The 25,792-nt window shown below is 35.0% G+C and overlaps 3 protein-coding genes and 1 pseudogene across 3 annotated transcripts; 2 read left to right on the forward strand and 2 right to left on the reverse strand.

Annotated features, from left to right (window-relative positions):
* Positions 1 to 3,292: 3,292 nt before the first annotated feature.
* On the reverse strand, positions 3,293 to 4,763 carry LOC105110980 (probably inactive leucine-rich repeat receptor-like protein kinase IMK2; annotated as a pseudogene).
* A 1,330-nt stretch (positions 4,764 to 6,093) lies between these two features.
* LOC105111064 (PRA1 family protein B1) lies at positions 6,094 to 7,160 on the forward strand. Its single transcript, XM_011006337.1, has one exon. The coding sequence runs from the start codon at positions 6,307 to 6,309 to the stop codon at positions 6,940 to 6,942; it is 636 nt and encodes a 211-aa protein (XP_011004639.1). The 5' UTR covers positions 6,094 to 6,306; the 3' UTR covers positions 6,943 to 7,160.
* A 3,571-nt stretch (positions 7,161 to 10,731) lies between these two features.
* LOC105111143 (uncharacterized) lies at positions 10,732 to 15,577 on the forward strand. Its single transcript, XM_011006451.1, has 9 exons — positions 10,732 to 10,955; positions 11,252 to 11,380; positions 11,483 to 11,550; positions 12,332 to 12,385; positions 12,598 to 12,852; positions 12,952 to 13,014; positions 13,850 to 13,918; positions 13,999 to 14,044; positions 15,169 to 15,577. Exons 1-9 carry the CDS (start codon positions 10,922 to 10,924, stop codon positions 15,231 to 15,233), a joined length of 783 nt encoding a protein of 260 aa, XP_011004753.1. The 5' UTR covers positions 10,732 to 10,921; the 3' UTR covers positions 15,234 to 15,577.
* Positions 15,578 to 16,333: 756 nt separating this feature from the next.
* On the reverse strand, positions 16,334 to 20,681 carry LOC105127957 (kelch-like protein 8). Its single transcript, XM_011029439.1, has 10 exons — positions 20,510 to 20,681; positions 20,231 to 20,412; positions 19,397 to 20,158; positions 19,238 to 19,315; positions 18,216 to 18,534; positions 17,923 to 18,122; positions 17,704 to 17,780; positions 17,110 to 17,211; positions 16,731 to 16,917; positions 16,334 to 16,621 (listed from the first exon to the last, which is right to left on the reverse strand). Exons 1-10 carry the CDS (start codon positions 20,679 to 20,681, stop codon positions 16,532 to 16,534), a joined length of 2,169 nt encoding a protein of 722 aa, XP_011027741.1. The 3' UTR covers positions 16,334 to 16,531.
* Between the last annotated feature and the right edge of the window lie 5,111 nt (positions 20,682 to 25,792).

A 25,792-nucleotide genomic window follows, 5' to 3' on the forward strand; every position in this document is an offset into this window, starting at 1 on the left:
AACAGCAGGTTTGAAATGCATAAAAAGAGACTGGGATTAATGATAGGGCATTAGGTAGCTTGTGATGAATAATATCACAAGAGACAGAAAAGCATGGGAACCATGGATTTCCGTGTCTATTTATTCCATTCTTCTACACTTGTCGATGCATGATCGATCAACTATTGATCGTCTTGTTTAATGTTTTTCTATGATCGCGTGTTGTTTCCGATTTCCTGTCGTAAATAAAGTCTCCCAGCAAGAATGAGGTTGACAGTCGATGCTTGGAATTGGTGGTTCTTGTTGTTGGTGGTCAAATTTGACATTGAATTGCCGAAATAATAAAAGAAAAACAAATCTTGTTGTCCATAACATCTTTTGACAGCATTATGAGTGTGTTTATACAGCTTCCACGTTCTTAACGTGATTATATATAAGTTGTTCCTCCTGTATTAGAAATTATAATTTAGTTTCATAATTGGCATCGATCGTGGAGTATTTCATTAACAATTTGTGATAGTTTTAGTAAATTCTAAAGTGATATTAATTGACTGGTTTTATGTTTTTGGCAAAAACAAGGGTATCTTAGAAAGGAAAATGACTAAAATCGTCGCATCTCAGCACTTACAGTCCAAAGATTAGTCTGTGATTCTTGGAAAAGAGAGTTTGGTTGGAAACCCTAGCAACATGAGAATTAAATAATAATTTACTCTTTTTCTTAAAACATAAATTATCCACGCAAAAAATAGAAGATTTTTTTTCGTATATAGTTGGAAAAAAATCTTGTAGTTAAATTGCTTTCTACATTGATTTGATCGGTTGTCATTGGTAAGCATTGCTCTTTTTTATCCTCAGGGATAGGGAGATTAACTTGATCTTATTTAATAGCCGCCTGGAAACTTTTTTACCCTCATCATCTCGCTGATAGAGAGGCGAAAGGACTTAGGAAATAAAACAAGGATTGAGAAATGAATCATACTCTCTCGCCACTCCGACATGCACTAGGATTATTACTCAATGTTCTCAATGCCTTAGTACCAAAGGGAATTATTAGGTACCCAACGCCTTTCAAAAAGTGAGAGAAATCCTTTTAAAAAGACAGCCAGGGAAAAGTTCGAAAATGATGGACATCCCGGAAATTGTGTTTGTCGGAAATCGGTGGGTCGAGATTCTGGCCAGCAGTCTCGAAGACCAATAATGATTCTTCTTTTTTTTTTTTTTTTTTTTTTTTTTTTTCCTTTCGGGGCACAAATGAAGGGACATTTGTAAAGTTATTTTAAATAAGCGTTCCTAATGCTTTTCCTGTTTATTTTGCCTATAAACCTGCTCAAACTGAGTTTGAAGCTAAAACTACTTGATAAAAACAAAAAAACTTCAAGGCTTCGAATTAAGCTTTTTTGTTTTTTATATATCAGGATCATCACTAAACTTAAGAAAACTTCATTTCCCCCCACAAATTTATCATAAATCAGAATTGAACGGATCTAACCAACAAAGCAGAAGGAGATTCAGCTAGCCTAACAATCAAATCAAGCACAGTGGAGACCTTGTCACACGGCCTTCCTATAGCAGGTGCCAATGTGAACTTGCATGAAATCACCTTAAAGCACAAGGAAAAGTATGCATGGTTTGTTGAGGTTGGGTCAATTGGCAGTTGGCAATGCCTAACAATGTAGAAATATAAAAATACAAAAACGAGCTGACATTAAGTCAAAGTCTGCAAGAGAAATTTACAAGGGAAGAACGAATATTAATCGAACGGATATTAATCTCTTTGAATGGAAGCATGGAAGAAGAATGATACAGGGAGATTGGATAGGTTAACCAGAATGAAAGATGGAATAATAAGTTGGTAAGTTTGTTATTGACTTTGAGAAAACAAAGTGTACATTAGTAGTGTGAATATCAAAACATTAAAGAATTGATTGAAGAGCAGAAAGTTTCCTTGTCAAAGTTTTCTGGTGCTTTGTCTTAATAAAACTTTCGCTCTTTGCTTTCTTTTTTAGTCATTCCCATGTGTTTGGTCAGGTCCTGTTCATGGGCTTTCATTTTCTTTGGCAATTTTGAATAGATGGGTGCAAATTTATAATATCTTGCTGCATTATTTCAAGAGTTTTCACATGGCATCATCTTAGCTTGTGAATCATGCATGTATACCTTTCCTCGTAGCTTGTTCTCTCAAGAACCAGAGGATCAGTATTCCCACAGGACCATCAGCATGCCTGCAGCAACCAACGACCACTCAAGCGGCGGTGAAGCTAGAAATATTGGTTAACAGAGCGAACTTTTTTCACAAGAAATAAGAAAATTATGGAGGGCAATTACTTAATTAATCCTTGAAAAAAAGAAAGGCATCGCGCTTCTAATTAATGAGTGAATAGTACATCATAATGATTTGCTAACTGACACTTGAATACAAGCTACCAAGTCCAGTCCATTGGTTACGTTACTGCCATCCTCCCCTGTTGGTAGGCATCGGGATTGAGCTGTCGTACAAAACAATTTATATTGGATTAATGGATAGATTATGGTTGTTATTTTTTCTATTTAGATATAATTACAGTTATCCTATTGTCCAAGAATTTCTAGGTATCCATCACGATCTCTGATCATAATTCATTTAATTTCTAAGGATATCGTAGGCTTGTACCTTACGGAGAATTCGCAAATCAAAGCCCACGGCTGAATAAGCATTCCAAATGACTGGCGCATAACACATCTACTGGCCCTTTGGATCTCCGTTCATTGCACATCTGGACTCTGGAGCACTTTGAATCAAAGCATCGTGATGTATCTGGGCCTTGATTAACTGTGCCTCTATCAAGTTATGGCCTCAACGCAAACAAGTTACCGGTTCCAACATTAGTTTCTGGATGCAATAAACTGTTTTGATTTCTTTCAGTTCATCTGTTACTATCAAGAATTTTTAAAATTCCTCTCTTTTTGTTCAATCCAGACAGCTGACTGACTGACTGCAGTAGTCTGCCAGAAAGTGTGTGCATCAATGCCAAAACGTTACGTGAAGCTAATGCAAATAGTAAAGGATAGATTAGATAATAATCTCTGTAGCTTTCGGAAGCTAGATTGCATTTTTACCTTGCTGATTGTTTTATTAGAAGATGAACTTGGAAATCAAGTTACGCAAATCATCCTTGGTAAAGAAGGGCCATGATAGTGAACTATCATCTGGAAAAAAAAAAAAAGAAACTTAACCAAGTCAAGATTGAAAAGAAAAATCTTAAGCTGCAAGTCAGAAATTCTTAATACGAACATGGTAAAAAGACTGTCCTGTTTTTCAGATCAATTGGGAGAACCTGCTTGTAAAAATCAAGATGAGCTGAGCCAGAACAAAAATATCCTCAAAAAGATCGGAACAAACGTGTATTTACGGACAGTATAAATAACTCTTAACACCAAGACTCGAGAATGAAAGAATTGTAGCAGTCTAATCTATTTCCTAAACTCTCTGGCCACCAAATAAGCAACCCCATTTCTGGAGTCCCTTCCCCATTTGTTTAGGAACCCCTGCACCATCAACTCTGGAAGGTCCGGGACTTAAAGCTGTCTCTGGTCTATTCTCTTCCAATTGCTGAGGACTAGTTGAACTTCTGGTCGTGTTGAAGGTGAGGGATCACCACAATGCAAAGCCAATTTCAATGTGGTAAGCAACTTATCACCGATTATTGAAGCATCTTTCATCAATTCCAAGTCAAAAACTTCATTAGTCCACTCTTCTTTGACAATAGAGGCAATCCGTTGAGGCAAATCCACACCATTCATTGGCTCACCAGGAGACTTCCCGGTAAGAAGTTCCAAAGTACACTCCAAGGCTGTATACATCTGTTTTTGTGTTTTTGCTATCTTAAGCTTTGAAAGCTCTGGTGCTTGATTTCCTAATGCTTCTGCAGTTGGAATTACATTAGTGTTGGCAGCAGCTGTCATTAGCCGGGAAAGTCCATAATCTGCAATTTTTGCATTTTTGTGTTCATCAAGAAGGGCATTGCTTGATATAAGGTTCCCATGTATGATATTCTCATTATCATGAAGGTAGAATAGGCCGCGCGTCATGCCCTGTGCTATTTGCATTATTTTTTTAAATTAACATGGATGTTCGAGCTAGCTTACATATATCTCAACTAATCTCACAGGTTTTAAAATTAATGACCATATAAACCTACAGTGGCCCTGAGATTTGTGCATTTTGCATTCTTGTTTGCCAATCAATTGGCGTATCAGGTCCTCTAGCTGCACAAGCAGCAAGTTAAAATATAGCAATCTGCTAGCTGAAGAGAATAGCTTGTAAGAATATAAAGCAAACTAAAAGAATTTATGCTTTCGATGGAAGAATGTTGCAAGAATCCCTTTAGACATGAGTCGAAAACAAGATTTTTCTCTCCTTAGGTCCCAGATAACAAGCCCTTAATGCCAAAAGATTTGGGTGCCGGATTTAACCGAGCACATCAACCTGGTTTTCGAATTCTTTTTGGCCCTTTGAGATCTTTTCTCTTAATCTTTTCACTGCAACTTGATTCCCATCCTTTAATGTGGTCTTATAGACAGTCCCATAAGTGCTCTTTCCCATAATTTCTGCAGCTACACACAGAAGATCATCAGCTGTAAAAAACCGTTGGCCCATCAAAATGGACTAGTTCCCCTCAAGCCTCTCCAGGTGATTCAACTTACACCTATCGCATGATCAATAAAACATTTTCTACTAGTAGAGGTACGAACTATACCAAAATCCTATAATTCAAATGTAAACCACATCATGTGTTCATCTATCTATAAAGACAACACTAATATAATATATACTATGATATTTTACTCAGAGTAATGTATCCTCTTCTCTTTTTGTTTTTGGTTTGTTTCTCTTTTCAATGAAAAGCTTGCCGTTTTTTGGGATTGATAAACCAGAAAGAAAGGTGGATCTTCGTAAGTGCTAGATTAGCTAGGCAACTTCATAACACTGTAGTAAGAATTAAGGGAGAATAACGATTTAATACTTCTAATGAAGACCTATCAAATATGTTATTTCTCGTCCCTTCCTGTTTCAGATTTTGAAGCCTGGACCTTCGTTTTAAAGACTTGATCATCTTCAATGGACCATCAGAATTTATATATTGAATGTTGTAATAAACAGCCCATTACTGCAGGCCTTTGTTTGTCCTATAAAAAAATACTACTACCACAAGTCTAGAGGAATATTACAAGCGGGTTCTCTTCGTTGTTTGCTCGATGGTAGAGAGATTATTTGTCCCAGCAAACAAACACACCTTTTTACTCTCTCTTTTCTCCCCGTCAAACAGCTCAATGTATTGGAGGTTCTCTCTTGTATCCATTATGTCTGCATATAAATCACACATAATTCATAGATAATGATAATGACGAAGCTGTCAATTTCCATTCCATGAAATACGATAAAAGAGATGGGATTGCACATGGTTTGAACCACTTAAATGGAGGTAGCCTGAGATGATGTGTTAGGTTGAACTAGTCTATATGAAATCATGAATCATGATTGATCAAAAACGACGAAGATCATAGAGCATAGGTATCTAGAAAATCACATGGTACTGTTTTTTTATTAACTCACAAGTGGCGTTCTAGCAAAGGAATCTATGAGCAGTCACTAGTAATCCTATAACTACACTACATGTAATCAAAGAGCTAGGTATTTATGAAGACAACTCTTAAAACGTGACAAGTCAAACTGTATCTTCTTTTCTTTGCTAGCTAGAAGAACGCTTCTATTTCATCTTTTAAGGTACCAAAAGCCTCACCGAAAATAACTTATTTATAAAAGGATATTAACTTGATGTATTAAAGGGTGTTTAGAGTGTTATAGTGGTTATTTTTTAAAATATTTTTTTGTTTAAAAATAAATTAAAATAACATATTTTTTATTTAAAAAAATTATTATTAATATAGTATATTAAAATAATTTATAAATATAAAAAAATAATTTTAAACATAAAAAAATTCAAATTTCATGTAAGTGGCTGTTTGCAGTTACAAACAGCGGCTGAAAAAATATTGGAGCCTTCCATGGGTGAGGCCCAGAAGGAGACCAGCACAGCTGCACGTTATTGAATAATCAATGATGAACGAAATCTCATGGCACCGACAAATCGCCTAGTTTAATTTTCGTTATCATGCCGATGGATACATCGAATAATATCCCTTCGAATCTCCAATATCTCTCTCTCTCTCTCCCCCGATTCTCGAATGCTATTAGCCTTGTTCCTCTAGACTCTTCCTTGCTCTTGAGGTAAAGATCTCAAAACGAACACCACGCATTTTCCACACTAAGTTTCACGCGCCGCCAAAATGTCCTCTCCTACAATCCCAATCTCAAATCCCCAAACCCTATCCCAACCCCCGATAGCAACTCCCGCTTTCCGGACGTTCCTTTCTCGCCTCTCCATCTCCATCCGCCAAGGCTTCTCTCAACGCCGCCCATGGTACGAACTTATAGACCGGTCCTCCATGGCCCGACCCGACTCTATCTCCGAAGCCGCAACCCGCATCCGAAAAAATCTCTCTTATTTCAAAGTCAATTACCTTACCTTACTCGCACTTATACTCGCTTTTTCCCTCCTTTCTCACCCCCTCTCCCTCCTCGTCCTTCTATCACTCCTTGCCTCTTGGATTTTCCTCTACCTCTTTCGACCGTCAGATCAGCCTTTGGTTATTCTCGGCCGTACATTCTCGGAACGTGAGACGCTGGGGATTCTTGTTGTTTCGACGATTGTTGTTATTTTCTTGACAAGCGTAGGATCGCTCTTGATCTCCGCTTTGATGGTTGGGTTTGCTCTTGTTTGTGCTCATGGCGCGTTTAGGGTTCCTGATGATTTGTTTCTTGATGACCAGGAACCTGCTAGTGCTGGTTTCTTGTCTTTCCTTGGGGGCGGCGCCTCTTCCGCCGCTGTTGCTGCTGCTCCTGCTGTTATCGCTCGTGTTTGATGGTGATTGAACACGGTTTGGTTTCTGTTTTAGATTAGTGGTGAAAAGATTCAATGGTATAACAATTGCAAAAGATTTGATTAGGGTTTTGTAGATCGGAATGAATTGGAAATTTGATGCAGCATTAGATCGTTCAAGTAATTGATCTTGTAATGATGAATTTGATAGTTTCAAGCTTTTTGTTTCTAATTTTAAATTTATCTTCCTTCCTCTTTTTTCCTGCGGTGTGGGTGTGCTATTACTGATTAATCATTTCTGAAGATCTAATTAGTGTTTTACTTTAGTTTGGGAAAATGATAGTTGGTTGTCAAATGGCATGAGACTTTGTTTAAGGTCTGAGATTTGCATTGCTGAAAGTGGACTGACTCTGTATGAGATGGAGAAAAGCAATGAAAGATGAAAGTTTGTGAGCTAGTTGTTTGAAGAGTCATGGCAAAGTTTAGGGTTGCCAAGTTATGATAGCAGATGGGATGAATTTGTCAAGTATTAGAAAGGAAGTGAACCAGGACTCTTGATAAATTAGACTAATTTTTTGTTGCAAGTTATCTGGAGCTTTGGTTTGCCATACTGTATTCTTTTTCAGGAAAGGAGCCCTTACATGATGACATTGAGAGCTTAAAGGAGCTTCAATAATAACTCAATGTATTGTGCTTGTAGTTTGGCTTGCTTTTAGTTCTTTGCCGGGGCAAATGTGTTTTGCTTTTAGCTTGTTTTGCCATGCATTTGAGTTTCGAGCTTACGTCGAAGGGGTTTAAATCCTCTTAAATACAGATGAAGCTGAAAATTTTCCTTGAATGTTGTGTTGGGGTATTTCTAATTGTTGTCGTGATTGCTGAGTTTGTTAGTAGTGAGGAAGGTACACGCCTTGTGATTGATGTATGGGAAAAAACCCAAAATCTTGGAGAATACATGGTGGGCATTTGTTTTTCTATGATGCTTTGCAACCATCTTTCTTTAGTCTTCCAGGATTTGTTGCTTCTCGGAGGACTGCAAATGTTTGCACGCATGCTAGAAGCCCTTCTAAACCATTTTCTACTCTTCTTCTATTTTATTTTTAATAGATGCAATGAACTCTAACATGCATGGTCCGATAATAGATAAATTGGGCAATTATCACAGTAAATGTGAAAAATTGGTGGAATAATATCGTCTAAAAAAATTTGGCCAAATAGTATATTTTTATTTTGTCACTTTGTGGAGCGGTGATATTCAGCAATTGTCACTCTTTGTAAGTACAACAAGGTGACAATTATTTTAATTGATTGATATTGAAAATAACAAGAGAAATTTTAAAATTATTAAAACTTAGATGTCTTTGTGTAGTTAAATCTATAAAAATTTAAGTGTAATTTAACTATCAAAATAAAAATAATAATTTTTTTTAAAATTTTGTATAATCAAATCTTCTCTTGAGTCTAATATAATTAAGGCATCCACATAATATGATTGAAATATAGCTTTATATTTAATTATGATAGATTTATATTTGACCATTCAAAATTATATGTTATCATAAGTTTAATTATATTATTGATATTAAAAACCAAATGACAACTATTTTTATATATATTTTTTAGTTTATAAAATCAACAAAGAAATATATATTTTATACCATGAAACATGCTTGAAAGCAAATATCCATAAAATTGTGTTTTTTATAAGAAATGATCGGCCCATTAATATAAATAGATCTAATTAGTTGAGGTGAATGATTGGATTTTAATTTGTTATGCTTTTAAAACATGATAAGATAAAAATATATTATTTTTTAAAAAGAATTGAAAACAATGTTATTCCGTTAATTTTTTATGTAATTTGAAAAGAAAAAACGATAATATAAATTCAAAAGAGTTTTTTATGCTTGTGTGCTGCTGCGCCCGTGCAATAGTATCGCCGTACAATTGAGATGAGGAGAAAAAAACATACTTGGAAGCTTAACAGCGTCCAAGCAATCTGTGCTGTAGTTTCCCAGGTTGTTTATCTGAATTTAGACAAGACCTATGCTAAGGTACTGCGGCATTTGACATCGTTGGGCGCAAAAGCTGAATCCTCAAAATCCCTTGCTTTTTGATCCAATTGTAAGGCTTGCCCACGACAATTCATCGAGGTACCGAGTAGGAAAATAATCCGTTAGATTATTTATCTTTTAAGCATATAAATTTAATTTTTTTATTAATTAAATTCAAATTAAATACTATAATTAAATAAAAAATTGATTATAAATAGTCTGCTACCAAGGGCGGAGGCCAGGAATTGTTGTTATCCTGGGTTATAATATAAATACATAGAAATTATTTTTTAAAATCAATCATTCACTCAAATATGTAAATTTGTTAAGTTAACAATAAAATTTTAAGTCAAATACATAACATAAAATATATATAAAAATGAAATTTAAAGTATACACAATTTAAAATACAAATAAATAAATTATACTATCAAAGCTGCACCCTTCGATGTTTTGTAGAATAGAATTCATCTATAATCGAATCCGAATCAATATCTTCAATAAGTTCTCGTTCAATATAAATCATCATAGAATCTGCTAAGAACTCCTCTTCCATTTTATTGCGAAGCACAGTTTTAACATGTTTCATAGCTGAAAATGTCCGTTCTGTAGTGGCAGTGAAAACAGGTAAAGTCAAAACAAGACGAATCAACCTGTCAATTAAATGATAGTGCTGCGATTTATTTGTTTCACCCAATCCTCGACATAATTCAGAAATGATAGACATATTCTGAAAGCTCTCATGATAAATCACATCAATCTGATAATGCTCTAGCTGAGATCTCAAATAATACATCTCTTGTTCATTGAAATCTTCAGGATAAAATTTCTCAGCAAGCTTGTAAATAGCATCAACTTTAAATGATTTAAAGTTATCTTTAGGTGCTAAAGCAGAGCTAAGTACAAGGAGTTCCACTGTCTCATCACTGAATCTAGAATTTAATTCTTCCAACTGAAAATCTATTGTTGAGTTAAATATATCATAACTATAATGCTGGTAAACTGTCACTGAACCTTGTTGTTGACATGAACGACCTGTAGCCTTTTTATACGAAGCATTTATATGTGGTATGTCAATCTCATATTTTGTGCAAACAAATTGCACATTTGCAAGGAGAAGATCAAATCCGGTATCTCTCAAAGTTTGAAATATATTAAAATAATATATTTTTTATTTTTTAAAAAATATTTTAAATATTATCATATTATAAATACATTTTAAAGGGAGACACGTCATATAAATGACATGATTATATTCTATAGCGAGTGCAGCTAAATATCCAGCACATAAATGGTAGTTTTAATGTTGAGATGGCATCGTCACAACTCTATAGTTTTTGGTAGAATTGTAAGATTATATATTTCAGGGACTGATTTGATATCTGAAGATGTGTAGCTAATTTCAATCAAAGCCTTAAAAATTCAAAAATCAGAAAATGTTTCTTCTAATTGCAAGTGATGGTACACGAAATAGCATGTACTCGTGTGACTCTATCACACGCACTTGATGGAAAGAAAGCCAGAGTAATTATCTAATATAAGTAAATTTATTTGCCTCACATTTGTAATCATGCATAGGTTTTTGATGGCAAAGATAATGCTAATACTGGCACACATAAAGCATCAATCTTGCTACCAATTTCCAGAGAAACGTTACTAAAATCTAATGGTGTAAGGGTGAAATTGAACAATATTAAACTGTAGATACTGAATAGGAACGCAATATTCAATTCAGGGGTTAATTTGTATAATTTTGTTCATTATTATGATTGTTGGGGGGGTGGGGTGTGAAGGGGTGGAGAAACTGAGGGGAGTGGGCGGAAATTACGAAGGCACAGTACTATATCTCTATCGAACCGTTCAGCTAAGCTGACTGAACTAACAATTTTGTAAAGGATCTTATTAAACAGGAAGCCATTGCTGTCTTCTCCTCTCTACACGTTACAAACAAAATTCTTCATTTCTTCTCCAATGGAGTCCTCTGTTCTTCTTCGATCCTTTCAGTGTAACTCCATCTCTCCTTGCATTTGTGTGTTTTTTTGCTTAATTTGCCGATAATTGTTCTTTTTTTTCATCCTATCTCTGTAGTTAGATTCAAATCAGGTTGCAAGCAGCGAGATCTATTATAATTTTTTGCTTATGTTTATGAAATAAAAATTGTATTAAAGAGAGAGAGAGAGTGTTGATATTTAAGGCATGTTTGGCTCAAAATTTAAAAATTGCAGTCCAGTTTGTTCATCTTACTAATTATTATGCAGTTTTTCACCTATAAGTATATAATACTCGAGATTCCCACTGCAGGTAACTTGCTCGCTCAAGGTCAAGGCTTGACTGTTGGCAGGAAACTGATATCTTATCCATCAAAGAGAAATCTAAGACTAGTATCCTGTGTAAAAACATCTGAAGCTCCTGCAATAGCCAAGAGTGATGGTGAGTTATGTTCTAGTAATATGTGTAAATATTATTTGAGCGCCTTTTATTTTTGGCTTGGTTTTTTTAAATTTGCTGCCACTGACGAGGCATGTTTATTAGATGGCAATAAACAAGGGTCATTGGAGAAGAATTCTCTGCGAAATGCAACTTTTCCGAATGGATTTGAAGTTAGTGTTTCTCTTTGAGCTTTTAATTGCTTTCTAGTTTTGTTGCTATTAACTTGTGAATTTATAGTATTAGATGGATTCTTATATTCAGACTATGTCATTTTTCTGTTTTAAATTACTTTATGTTGTTATGATGATCTGATCATGATTTTTAATGCCGCCTAATTGTATACTAGATAAATGCGGATTGATTTTATGATTCATGGTAACAAAGATTCATTTTAAGTTTTTAGTTGGGTGCCCTTGTTTTGAGAAAGCTTGAATAATAGTTAACAATCCTCCCTCATTCTGCAAGAATTTGAGATTTAGGAAACATAATAACCAAACTAGACATCAAATGTGCTCTGTCTCTCTCTTTTTCGATGGTGTTAGAAATGTATGCAGTTAATGAATCAATCAACTTGAAAGTCAATTACTTGGGACTTTGTCCTGATATTAACTAATGCTTTCCCAGAATCACCAGGCTAACAGCTAATATCATCCCTGCTGACTATTTGCCCTGGCAGGCACATAAGGGTTTCAGATATTTTCACATTAACTTTCCTTTGAGATTCAGGGTTGGGGGTGTTGTTGCAAGCTATATCTACTTCTTATCAACAGAAATGCTTAGGACATGGCCTTTTCTGTTCTTTGTGCTTCCCTTGTGATGGTTTGATTATTTATCATGCTGATGACTTTGGTTTTCTCAAGAAGGCTTGATTCAACATCTCAGTTTGATCTATATCATTTTGCATACTTCTGACATGAATCTTCCTTTGTTATTGTTTTCAAATCATCAAAGGCATTGGTACTAGAGGTCTGTGATGAGACAGAGATTGCTGAGCTGAAACTGAAGGTGAACTCCTGATTCATATTGTGCTCGTTTGTCTTTCTCAGAATGCTATTCTTGTTGCCCAGCTGCATCCTTAGAAATGTCTCTGATTGTTAAAAATAAGTTTCCAGCACCTCAGCATAAATGAATATAGTAGTGATGCTAGGTTCCATTTCTGCAATCTCCTTGAATCTTATGAATACATTATATTACTGGTTCTCTGCTGTTTGCGATAGGTCGGGGACTTTGAAATGCATCTGAAGCGGAACGTTGGGGCTGTGAAAGCTCCCTTGATATCATCAACACCATTACCACCTATTCCAACTCCACCAATGGAGGTATCAGCAGCTGTTTCTCCATCGCCATCGCCATCTAAATCCTCTGTCGAGAAATCCACTCCCTTTACAAATGTCTCCTTTGGGAAGTCATCTAAGTTGGCAGCATTAGAGGCTTCTGGAGCTAGTGGATATGTTCTAGTTGCTTCTCCAACTGTAAGTAATGTTACCAGAGAGCAAAAGGCCAATGTCCTCTTTACTTGTGAACAAAGCCTTTAAGGTGACATATGCAATCATTATTTTTTTTTTTGCTAGGTTGGCTCATTCCGAAGGAACAGAACAGTGAAAGGAAAGAAGCAGCCTCCTATCTGTAAAGAGGTAGATTTGGCATGCCATTTTTGTCTGTCAGATGTTTTGTATTTGTTGAATTATTGAATTGTTGCCAACAAACTCTGTTTTGGAAATTTTGTCAACTAAACTATCTATATTCAATTCCCCTAATTTCATTTATTTCAGCAATGTGTTATTTGCCATTTAGTATTAGTTTTTATCAGCTAGCATGACATTGTGAGATTTGATGGTTGAGGGCCAATCCTAGCTTATGTTTTGTATTTATGGTAACTTTCAATTTCATCTGTTGTTGCAGCCTTTATCAGATTTATGTAAACCAAATGAAAAGAAAAAAGAAAAACGATTTAGCATATAGTAAATAGAAGTTATTTGATTGTAGATAGTTCCAGGTTGATGAGACATTTTTTAAGCTTGGTAGACCTGTGGTACACGTGGAAGTAATTATTGGTTACTGATGTGCTGCTCATAAGTTATGCTCACTCATCTATTAACGGAGAATAGCCATGTTGATGAGATTAGCACACACCGATAACCTGCATGTGCTAGAATTTATGTATGATCTGAATTTGGAGATCTCAAATTCAAAATTTCATTTGATCGAGATAATTTTTCCATCATCAAAACTGTGGCCAGGCATGTACGAACCTTTTTTTGTTCCTTGCTCATATTTACCATCCATTGTAGGAATGCTTTTGTGGAAAGATATCTTTGAACCTCATTATCATGGCATTAATCACATTCATTCCTGATATCTATGTTGCGTTAATTTAAATGATCCAAATATTGAAATTAATGTTGCATAATGGCTTCGTCTTACATTTCCCTTTCTTTAATTCTGAACATTTGAAATTCAAATTTATAGGGAGATGTGATTAAGGAAGGACAAGTGATAGGATATTTGGATCAATTTGGTACCGAACTTCCTGTTAAGGTGGGTCTTCTATTTAGTTTCTTCAGACCTGAATTCGCTTTGATGATTGATTTGTCTCATGATGTTGTTGATGATTGCAGTCTGATGTGGCGGGAGAAGTACTAAAGCTCCTCTTCAATGATGGAGGTAACACATCGACCATTGTAATTTCACTTGTAGATTTTTAGCATCTTAATTTTTCAAATAATTTGAAAGTCAATTTTTCTCTGACACTAATGAACATATAGACACTACTGATGGAGTCTAGCCGGGTTCAGAATAAATCAGGCTATGAGTGCCACCCAGGAAGCACATGTTGAAGTAATTGTCATTATAGTTTCCTCGTACCTAATCCAATGAGTAATTAGGTCTCTGAAAAATTGCAGACAGCTTCAGACTATAAAGATGCTTGCCTGAAGTGAAATGTTTAGGATATGAGTTTTTGATAAAAATGAGTTAGATATGGGATACATTCAAGATATATGTATATATATAATTTGAAGAAAAAAGTGGTCAACAAGGGTGCAACATGCAGACAGATATGCCAAGGGAAAAGGGGGAATATAATAACATAGCATCTCTCTATCTACTAAGCACTTCTGACATAAATATCAATCTACCCTTTTCTGATGATTTGTGCTTATTTTGTGAGTGATATGTGATTAAATGCAAGTTATATGTTTATCATACAGTGTTTTAGGAGTTTATGCATTTTCCTCTGAGGTTTTAACATGTGATATACCTTTTTAACTACTTATTAGGGAAAATGTGAAAGGGAAGGGTTCACTTGATTATGAATATAAATAGGTGTCTCGCTGTCTACATAATGTTGTATTTTGGTCCTGGAATGCTTTCATCAAGCAGAGCGTTCCTCGTTGAACTCTACTCTTCCTTGTCTTTAATGGTGGTGCTGATATGTGAGGTCTTTGCTCGTTAACTTGACTTCTGAGGCAACAGGGTTTGGACCAGTTGCTTCTATTGGCCTTAGACCTTATTATTCGGTGGCTAATTATGCTTGGCACTGACAGTAGAGAACAAGGTCCTTGTTCAATAAAAATCTTTTTTTGAGAAATTGCTTGACATTTCTTTGGAATTTACAACTGTGGCATATAAAAATCATCAAGCCAGTGCAACGAAAATTTTGAAATTGGTAAGAGGCATTGATGCTGGTGAAACATTAACTGCTAATGTTATCTGGCTGTGAATAAATTCCTCTTGTCCATCTTGTTGGGTTTTTGAGAAACTGATCATCTTAGTTCGGTATAATACAGATGCAGTTGGGTATGGAGACCCTCTTATAGCTGTCTTGCCATCATTTCATGGTATCAACAACTGACCGTGCTGTCTCTGGTAACCTTGATGCAATTCTTGGGAAGCTCGCAAGGGTTGCATATTATTTTCGCTGTTTCTTGTGGTCTCTGCATCATGTGCTGGCTATCAGAAGACACAGGTTTTGATGGTAATTTCGCTTGCCTTTTTCGTCAGTTACATTGATATAGGAATAATTTGTTGAGCATTCTAGGTCGTTAAGAGGATTGTTTGTGTATTAGATGGTCTTTTGTTTTCCAGTTGAACGATGCATGCCTGTTGTTTGTGGTTTATCGATCTGAAAAAACAAAACTCGGGAGCATTTCCTACAAAACTTTCAGTAATATATTGTTGTTATTCGGTTCGTTCTTCTTTCGAGAGTCCCCAGTCAATTTAATGTCAATTTCTCTCCAAGCAATTCATCATCTCGGCACTCCACCACGTAAAATTTGGTCGAAATTGAATTGATAGAGAGCATCAAAATTAGTGAGGCTTGGAAACAGGACGAGGTGACGAGCATGGCTCTAAGTGCCAACTGAGTCAGAGAGCTCTTAGGCTGCGCTAAAAAATTTATAATTGAAGATTTCGACTCGGAAAGCATGACAATATGAATAGGTAGTTTAGATATTGTTCTGGTTTTATTTTTTGCCATTAGTTAGGACTGTTTCAGTATTTCTTGATTTCCTTATAAAACAGCGGAGATAGCAACCAAAATCCAAAAAAACTGGCTACATCACGAGATCCATTATGTATCCATCTAAAACTCCCTTTGCCGTTTCCAAGGCTAATCCATACAAGCACCCTTAAATTATAGATCGACTAGTATGATTTTTCTTCTATGAAAAAAAGGATCTACTTAAGAGATAATAGATGACCATTACGAAGAAAAAATGAATTAAATTATTCACAAAAGCATAACAAGGTGACTTTCTAACCTGTTCCAGTAATGTGCTGCTAGGAAATGGAGTAAGACACTGTAAAGCACAGGGCCAAAATTTATCTAGGGAGGAGCTGTTAATATTTCATTGAAAACAATCTCATATGTGATACCGAAACAAGCTATGCAACTTCTTCGCAAGGATTTCATAAAGAGCTTTGAATTTTGATTGAAGCCACATAACGCTCACTATTCTGAACAGTCTGCCATTATAACAGACAGCTAAGAGGACATGATAGCTTCAAAAACGAGACTGTGCTCTGTATGTTTTTTAACTAAAGCGAAGGCGAGAGCAAGGCATCCTAATAAAACTAACTCGTCTATGAGAACCTATATCCATATGAACAGAAACAGCAGTACCAGGTGGTCTTGTTGCCATGGACCCTTAATCATACAACAACAGCAGAGAGGAAGCATCTTTTCCCAATGGCTTTCGAGTAACCCTCCTGCCATCCATGGCCTTCCCTGAAACACTCAACCTGTCATCACATGAAAGAAAATTAAGACAATTTTGACAGTAAGGAAGCCCTGAGTGGCTAAATACAAAATGGTGTAATATTGTCTTTTTGGGAGGGAGCAGTTGTATACCGTGTCTAGTATTTGATTATCATTATTCAGCCCCCCAATGACATAAATTGAATCTCCCATCGCGACATCACCAAAATATCCCCTGGAACTGTTCATGGATTCTGCCTCCCTCCACAAACCAGCACGAGGATCAAATACCTCAACTGTTGATACCATCCTGTCCCCATCATAGCCCCCCAAAGCATACCTGCCAACACAATTTTCCAAGGTTCAGTCCTCGCATTGTATGCCCTGTATAAAAGCACAGGCATAGGGGATATTTTACTAATATATTTTGCGGCAGTTACTAAAATGATCTTCTGTTTTACTTTGATTGCTTTAAATAGATACAGAATTATTCCATAGAAGGGTTAAAAAAAGTCACTATAAATAGACTCACAATTTCTCATTCATAGCAACCAAAGAAAGTGACCCTCTCTTTGTGGTCATACTGTCGAGTCTTGCCCATTTATGTTCTCGTAGATCATATCTTTCAACCGACCTGTGAATTTACAACAACATATTTCTGTAAGACCATCATGAGAAAATCCCAAAAGTCAAGTCAAGAACATCTACTGTTTAGTGTGAGTAACACTACATGCAGTAGGTGCTGAAAGGATTATTATGTTTACATGGTAGCAAGAATTTCAAAATATTTTGAAGATATAGTACCATTTGCAGAATTAATAGATTAATATAATAACAATACATTAAACTTATTTCAGACATGCTGCAACTGCCTGTGCCCCAAAGTAAAAGAATCGTGTAAGATGTCCTCGAACAATTGAAAGACCCTCATTACAAGACATCGCCTTCTAGCCTATCCTATTGTGTTCTGTACAGAATAGCGAAACAAACAAGGAACATATTGACCCAGATATGTTCAAAGAAGGGTAATACCAAATGTTTGTGAATTAACTCTGACATTGATTAGACACAACCACCCATCCAGCCAGCAATTGAAAAGAAGAAAGAAATGAACGGAACATCTTACTTTAAGTATTCCTCTCCATTGTATCCCCCAGCAACGTAGAGCATGCCATTAATTTCTGCTGCAGCAGCTGCAAATCGCTGGCAGAACGAAAGCAAGTCAAATGAATGAGCATCAGAAGACAATGCTTCAAAGAGAAAACTTCGAAACTCAATATTACTAGAAGTTGAAAGATTCAATATGTCTACCAACTCAAGTTGTTAACAGGTTTTAAAAGGGTACCTTGTTACGCATTGATTGAGTAGGGATCCACCTTCCAACATTCAGATCAAATATTTCCACCTCAGAAAAGCATTCAACCCCATCACCACCTCCAACTGCAAGCATCTTGTCCTCCAAAGAAACACTTGCCACACTTCCCTTTCTTCGCTTTAAGGAAGGTCGAGAACTCCACTGCTTGATCAAAAGGTTGTATGATTCAACTTCACACGAAGAAAATTGAAATGTTATGCTTTGTGAAATAGAAACCCAGCAATTTGAAAAGGATGAAAAATTGAAAGAAAAAACAAATATACCTGTGTCATACCAGACATCATCATTTGCACCGCCAAATATATAGATTTCACCATTTAACCTTCCTGTTGAGGCATATCTGCGTATTGCACTCATTGATGTTAGAGATTCCATCTGGTCCTGTGAAGGAGAATAAAAGTCCAAACCCAACAGCCACGAAGAACCATCAAACCCTCCTATTAGTATCAACTCGTCACTGCAAGAGTTGAATTCTTCTAGCTCAGACCCATCTTCTGCAAGATGACCCATTGCTGGAAAGGACACATACTCCAACATCTTGCACCGATCTTTTAGTAGTTTAATTTCATTTCTTGATTGAGCCTGAATTGCCAATTTACTTTCAAGTTTTAATTCAATAGCCAACAGAGAAAAAAATCCTATAAAAAGCAAAATGATATGATAACCCCATTTGAGCTTCTCTCCATTATATATAAAAGTAACCAGCTTCATCATATAAGTATATGAAACTTGTTGAATTCAGAGATTTAACAAAATCTTTAAATAGGGAGAATTTTCCATTAACAACATTTCAACACATGTAAATTGAATAGAAAATTAACGATGAAAATTGACCAACACAAAAACTCCAAAATAAAGCAATGTTGAAGAAAGTTTTGGGGAGAAAAATGGAAATTTCACAGAACATAAATTTGCATCGACTTCTGGAAGAGGCTTTGAGAGAGTAGTGAATGATTCATAATCAACCTATTGTGAAAGGAATACATACAAACAAGCACAATACATAGTAGAAACCATGGACCATGGCATTGCACTAAGAGATCACACATGAATGGTAGCTTAATGGATGCGTTCACGCTGATCACAGAAATTGTTTGATCTATAAAGAAGACAGAAAATTCCCTGAGTTCTCATGAAGTTGACTTTATCAGTTCCAATTGCACAAAAAAGGTGCTTAATTAAAGATGAGTCAATTTTAACAGTTTGCACTAGTTGAGACTACCATAGCATTTCAAAAGTTGTCATTTACCAAAGACAATAGTGATTAATGAATAATAGATCATACCAGTTCATGCTCCAAATAACTGATTTTTTGAACTTGACTTGACTGAGATGATTTCAAATCTTCCAATTCCATAGATAACTTCAAGACATGTCACAAACAATTAGAGGAACAGAAAAGTCCATATTAAAAACACTAAGCACGACAAATACCACAGCTTACCTTGGCTAGCACGGAATGAAGATATAAAGACTCCATTTCTGAGTTCTTTCTTTCCTGTGAATCTACCTCAGAGTTTTCTCCATCACTACCCACTGCCATCACCTCTCTTGCATCAGATCTGTTTTCACTTTCATACCAAGTACTCCATGATTTTTCTGGAAATGCAGTAGCCATGCAGGTTGTTATGCTTAACTTCTTGGCATCCAGATTTTCAACGTTGCCCACGCTTGCATCAGATGATTCATTATTATCTTCTGCTGTCATCTTGCTTGCGCCAGGACCAGTGCTCTTTGTAAACAAAGCAGACAGTGATTTTTTCTTAATGGTAGAATCAATACATGTTTCAACACCAATATGATCTGCAATGGATGTATCGAGATTTGTAAGATTTACATTGGATGACTCAGCGTTCTCCTTTTCGGTCATTGCTCTTGTATCTGGACAAGTTTCAAATTTAAACAAGGCACTCCATGGTTTCAGAGAAAGGCTAGAGGTCGTAGTGCTCTCTTTGCAATCATTAAATTTATCCATATAGTCATTTTCTTGCCTCACATTAGGATCACAAGGCAGATAATTCCAGTTGTGCATATCCTTGGTACTTGCAATGACCAGTGAAGATGAGAATTTTGAGATAAACTTGTTTGTTTGATCCTGGTCTAGTTCAAACCAAAAAAGGTTTGGTCTATAGTAGTTTTCTGCGATGATTGGACTGAACTGATCTTCCACTAATGGCTGGCACTGCATCTGGACTCGTATCCTAACCTAAAAGAAACAAGCATGGATTAGGTTAGACTTGATAACTTAGGAACCAAAAACAGAATTAACATGTGATACCTGTGCAGAGTATGGGGTAATGCCTGAGCCATCTTCAGTCCAGGCATTTGGATCAATATTCCATCCTCCATGACTGGTAGCCTCAAATATGCCATGAAGCTTCCTGTCACTGTAGTTGAATAAAAACAATGGTAAACCAGGATCTATTTTCTTTACATAGGGGTAATGTGAACCTGGTATTCCTGTTCAAGAAAGCATATTAAAAATTTCCCAAGTAAGTGGAGTCAGAGTATGTACACATTATAATCTAAACATGAAAAACAAGTGAAGGGTACTAACCAAACAACTGTTTTGAGAAGCATTCTCTGATTGTATTATTCTTGCATCCAAATATTACTCCAGCTAGATCACTCTTCCTCAGATTCCTAGCTGTTATACTGCTATTAACTGACGTTTGAGTTACTGATTTCTCCTTTAAGTGGAATGTCCGTGTCTTCCTTCCTGCACCCATTCTTTTGATTCAAAAAATAAAAATAATAGCCTTCCATTAGTTTCGTTTTCAATCAATATTCCATGATGAATAAAGAACAGATTCAGCAACTAAACAATTCCCCCTTGACCCTCCTTCCCCCACCCCAAAAGCCAAAAGGGAAAAAGAAGCGAAAACTAATCACAGCATGCCTTGACAGGGAGAATTGCGCCACACTAACAGGTTTTATAGTGAGAACAAATAAATAAAGGAAAAACACAATAAAGGGCACTGAAAAACTTGAGCATGTATAAATAACTGGAATTAAAACACATATCATAACAAAGAAAATTTGAACCACATCGATACAATTCAAAGCAACCAAAGAAAAACACACTAAACATCTAAAATCTCCTACTTGACAGAGGGCATAAGATGAACACAACTCGTTGCATATCTTGGTTTAGCAAATCAGACCTTAAACACTCCATATGATTAAAGAAATTTATGTTCTCATTCAAGTTTGGCTTCCTTCCTTAAGATGCTCTAGCTGACAACAATCACGTATCACAACTAGTGTCACTACACTTCGTCATGTTTCATCAACAACATCAAAACTCTCATCAGACATGAAGAATATTCCATAAGGTGTTCAAGCTCCAAATGCTAACAGGGATCCTCTACATCAAATAAATTAAAATTTATTTGATGAACATTGCCTAGCAATGGTCATAAATTTAAACAAAAATAAAAAAAAGTAAAGAATCTAGGAAAAGCCTCATGTAAAAGCCTGAAAGACATAATAAAGAGAGTGAATAGAGTGACCTTGAGACTGAAATCAATAGTCTATATCGGTGGCACAAAGCTAGGCAAGTGAACATAAACAGGAGCAGGGTTGAATTAAATAAACTACAATACAATCCCCTTGAATCTTGAATTTTTCCCAAACCCGGCAAGCAAGCTAAACAAGAAAGAGATATAATCACTAAATGTTTTTGTCATTTTGAAACAGTAATCACAACATGTCGTAAGAAGGAAAACTTGGAGCTACATTGAGCCAGAATTCAAGCAACCTAAGAGAAAAAAAACGTATTTAACATCGAAGCAACAACAGAAAATACTCGATCAACGTACATGACGTGAGACAATAAATAGAATTCCGAAAAAAACGTATCTTAACAGAGAAAACCTGTACCATATTTATACTTAGAATTCAAATCACTAATGCCTACAATTTCTCGCTGGAAAGATCATCACGATGAACACGAAACACGATTAATTAAGCTACTTAACTCTACTCCACATGAACCACAGTTTAAGGATCCTCTTGAATTAAAAAATAATAAATAAATATAGCAAACTGATTTCAGCTTTCTTTCACGATTTTTAACAAAATAAAGAGGGAAAAAACACAATCATCTTAAAAATGAACCAAAAACAAAACAAGAAAATCAGTATTTATGGAGGTCAACCGTCAGTTAATTAATGTTGCACATATTTCTCCGAAGTTTTCTTTTAGCTGTAAATTTGAGGTAGGAAAAAAGGAATTAATAATGATTATTTTCCAGAATAGAAAGAAATGAGAAGGAGAAACACAAACCTCTCTCGCTCGCAGAATAATGGCAAACTAGTTGATCATCCAAAAAAATAAAAATAAAAAAACAAATCGCTTAGAAATATAAAGTGAAGACTAAAGGTACAGAACAAAAGGATAGTTTAACGTAAGAACCTTGAGACTGAAATCAAACGTCTCGGAAGAGATGCATGAGCGAAGATGAGAAGTGAAGAAGAGCGTTTGTTTGTTTCTCGGAAAAAACCGTCAAAAGAGGAAAGACAAGGTTAGGGTTTCTGTAAACAAAAATGGAAATGAAGGGTGACGGAAGGAGAGCAGGGGGTGGCAGAGAGTTCAGGGAGGTTAACAGTACGGGAAAGCAAAACGTTACAGGCTCTCACGAAGAAGTGCGAAATATGACCACCATTCTCGTGCTCATCTTTGCTGTTTTGAGAGTGTACGATCTGACAGGGAAGTGAAATTATTTATTTGCCCGCGAGTCGACATTTTCCTTTTTACTGTTGGTGCAGGATGACAAGGTTTATTTGTAATTAGGAACGGTAGTGGTGGTTCAGACGGGAATGAAAGTATAGACTCTATAGTCTATACATGCATGAAATGTGATTGACCATCCATGCGAATTTTCTTCGTAGATATTTACCATATCTGTGATATGACTTATGCGACAGTTTCTTTTATTTTCCATTTTTTGAGTATAAAAGTCGAATGTAATCCTGGCGTGTTAATTCAAGTAATAAATGAGTTAGTTTTGCATTTGGATTTAGTACCTGTTTTCTTTCTCTGTTTTGAAAATATTTTTGAAAACAATTTAAATTTTAAATTTATTTATTTATTTTAAATTAATATATTTTATTATTTAAAAAAATAAAAAATTATTAATATATATTTTAAAATAAAAAATTATTTAAAAAAACAACATAAATACAATAACAAACAAACACTTAATCAATATACTCATTGTGAGGGAGTGTATATGGTTTGCCTGAGACTTGGATATGTGAAAAACATGGATGCTTATCCTTGCGACGCGTGGATCTGAATTGTTTTAAAAAAGTGTAAGAAAAAACATAGAATAATTGTTAATATGTTTTTAACCTAAAAAATCAACGATGAATAAAAAATCTAATAAATTTTGATGATTTGTTTTTCAAGCACGGTTGAGATTACATGTCAAACAACAACTTTTTTTTTTAAAAAATGAAAATATACTGTATTGGTTTAGACCAATCCTTGGCAGCTTCTATAGCCAACGATGCTTATATTAAAAATAAAGTGAAATAAATTAACAAATCCAATTCCTAACAGGCAAGAATGTTGAGAGGCTGATATTTTTTTGAGAAAATAAATCAACTTAAAAAACAACAAAACAATCGCTTGAATCCGTGTGGCTAAACCATATAAACTTAAGAACTAAGTCTTGAGAATAGGATCATGGAATTCCATGCAGAGAAAATTAAAAAAAAAAATAACGACAAAGGAGATTTTCCTAGTATTAAAAAGAAAAAAATTAAATTAAACTGGATTAATTTAAAAAATTAATAACTCAAGTTATTAAACTAAACTAACTTAGTAAAAAACAAATAAAAAAATCACAAAATTCAATTATTAATTAATTAAACTTGCAATCTAAATTATAATAATAGAATTAAAAAAATAATCAAACTTGATTCCCCACCAACTAAATATTAAAAATTAAAATTAAAATAAAAAAATTAAAACAAAGATCTTAATCACTTCAGGCAAACTTTTTAAACTCCAGGATTCAGGCTGCGAGATCAAGAGAGACTTGCAAAAAGAAAATTCAAAGGAATTAAGAAGATCAATCCAAATTAATTAAATATTAAAGAGAAAAACTAGCAAAAAATCCATTTATTTTTATTAAAAAACATGTAAACTTAAGCTAAATCGCTAAACCGTAGCTCAATAAATTAAGATAACCATATGTAAACAAAATAAATAAATATTATAAAACTTAATCTCTAACTTCATCAATGATAAAAAGATAAAATAAAAATAAAAAATATATTATAAAACTATAATAAAAAAATATTAAAATTAAATCAGATTAATATTTTAAAGTTATGATTTATAATCTTCATCCCCGGATTAGAATCACCCCATGCAGGACAAACCAGAAATAATCACCAAACCATTTCCCAATCACCCAAGTGATAATGGATTGAATTAATTAAAATAAATTAAAATAAAACAACTATAAAATAAAATAATAAAGACAATTTAACATAAAAACAAATGGCAGACCTTTTGCTATTTTGGCGAGGACAGGCATAAACAAGGAGAATGGAGAGAGAAAAAAGAGAGGGGATGCGAAAAGAAATAAAACCAACAGCCATGCACCTCTACCTCCAACGCACGCCATGCCACCGGGACGACTTCGCTAAAACGCTTTTAAAGACACCTGAGGTGGTGGGCATGAATTTGGAGGAGGCCGCAAACGCTGCTAAAGCGCAAAGGCTTCCTCCACGCGTTAGTGTTTGCCGCTGCTCATTTACCTCGCGCATTTTACATTGTTTCATATTCAAATCTGGTACCCTGAGGCTTATTTTGTTTGGATCAATAAAATAAAATTTTATTTTATAAAATTGAGTAACTGTGCTTCAGAAATTTTCTCCCAAGCCAGGTGTCCCAGTTTCCATGCAACAAAAAAACATTGTTAAGTCTAAAAAAAAAAAACGAGTGACAAAAGAAAAATGGTGTCAATCTTTTCCCTGCCCGTGAAATTGAGCCCCTAGTTGTTAAAAAAAAGAGCCAAATATTTTTCTATTGTTTAAATTCAATCTTATAACTTCGATTTTTTTAAATTAATAAAACTCCATTTAATTTGATAGAGTAAGCTTTTTTTTTACACCCCGTAATCTCACAAGCTACACAAATAAAACAGACCACAAGTCTCAATTCCAAATAAATACAACCTTAAAAGAATATATTGAAAAAAAACAATGCATTATTACAATTATGGTGCAATGAGTATGGATGAAAAGTATTTTTTCCAAACCCCTTAATTTTTTTTGTTAATCTTAATCTAAATATATAAAAATGGATGCATAAAGTTACCAACCTCGTGTGAATTTATGGTGTTGCGGTAATATTGTAAAATATGTCATGCTATCTCATGTTCAAAGCATGCACTACGTTCAGGGGTGGAGATGACAGTAGTCTATGGGGGAGATCAAAATTAATATAACAAGTTATATTATTAAATAACCTATCTATTTAAAATAAAAATATTATATATTTAAATATTAAATAAAAAAAATAAAATATTTTACAGGAGTCCAGACCACTGCTTGCCTCCTACTTGTTCCGCCGCTGACTACGGTCGTCTTGATTTATGATGCTCGTCTACGACTTCTATCTTTAAAATAGAGAAAATAGACACAAATATAATGATGAATAGGCATGATAAAACATCCTCGCCTTCAAGGAGAGTGGAGGTCCCTTGTGTTTTTTTAAGAGCGTACGTATCCCATTTCAGATCGTGAATGAGATAAGTCCAGGTTTAGTATTATAAATATTACATTAGATAGTAAAATAACAATCTCAAGATAATATACTGGGT

The sequence above is a fragment of the Populus euphratica genome, unplaced genomic scaffold (assembly GCF_000495115.2).
Source record: "Populus euphratica unplaced genomic scaffold, PopEup_1.0 scaffold1.1, whole genome shotgun sequence".
NCBI classification, from domain to species: domain Eukaryota; kingdom Viridiplantae; phylum Streptophyta; class Magnoliopsida; order Malpighiales; family Salicaceae; genus Populus; species Populus euphratica.

What these genes read in the sequence shown, in the direction of transcription:
- LOC105111064 (XM_011006337.1), top strand. Translation starts at nt 6,307, where the DNA reads ATGTCCTCTCCTACAATCCCAATCTCAAATCCCCAAACCCTATCCCAA.
- LOC105111143 (XM_011006451.1), top strand. Translation starts at nt 10,922, where the DNA reads ATGGAGTCCTCTGTTCTTCTTCGATCCTTTCAGT. An exon ending in TGCAATAGCCAAGAGTGATG is followed by an intron (nt 11,381 to 11,482) that starts GTGAGTTATGTT and finishes CATGTTTATTAG; the next exon opens with ATGGCAATAAACAAGGGTCA. An exon ending in GCTCCTCTTCAATGATGGAG is followed by an intron (nt 14,045 to 15,168) that starts GTAACACATCGA and finishes GGTATAATACAG; the next exon opens with ATGCAGTTGGGTATGGAGAC.
- LOC105127957 (XM_011029439.1), bottom strand. Translation starts at nt 20,681, where the DNA reads ATGGGTGCAGGAAGGAAGACACGGACATTCCACTTAAAGGAGAAATCA. An exon ending in CTCAATCAATGCGTAACAAG is followed by an intron (nt 17,781 to 17,922) that starts GTACCCTTTTAA and finishes TCGTTCTGCCAG; the next exon opens with CGATTTGCAGCTGCTGCAGC. An exon ending in GTTGCTATGAATGAGAAATT is followed by an intron (nt 16,918 to 17,109) that starts GTGAGTCTATTT and finishes TTGTGTTGGCAG; the next exon opens with GTATGCTTTGGGGGGCTATG.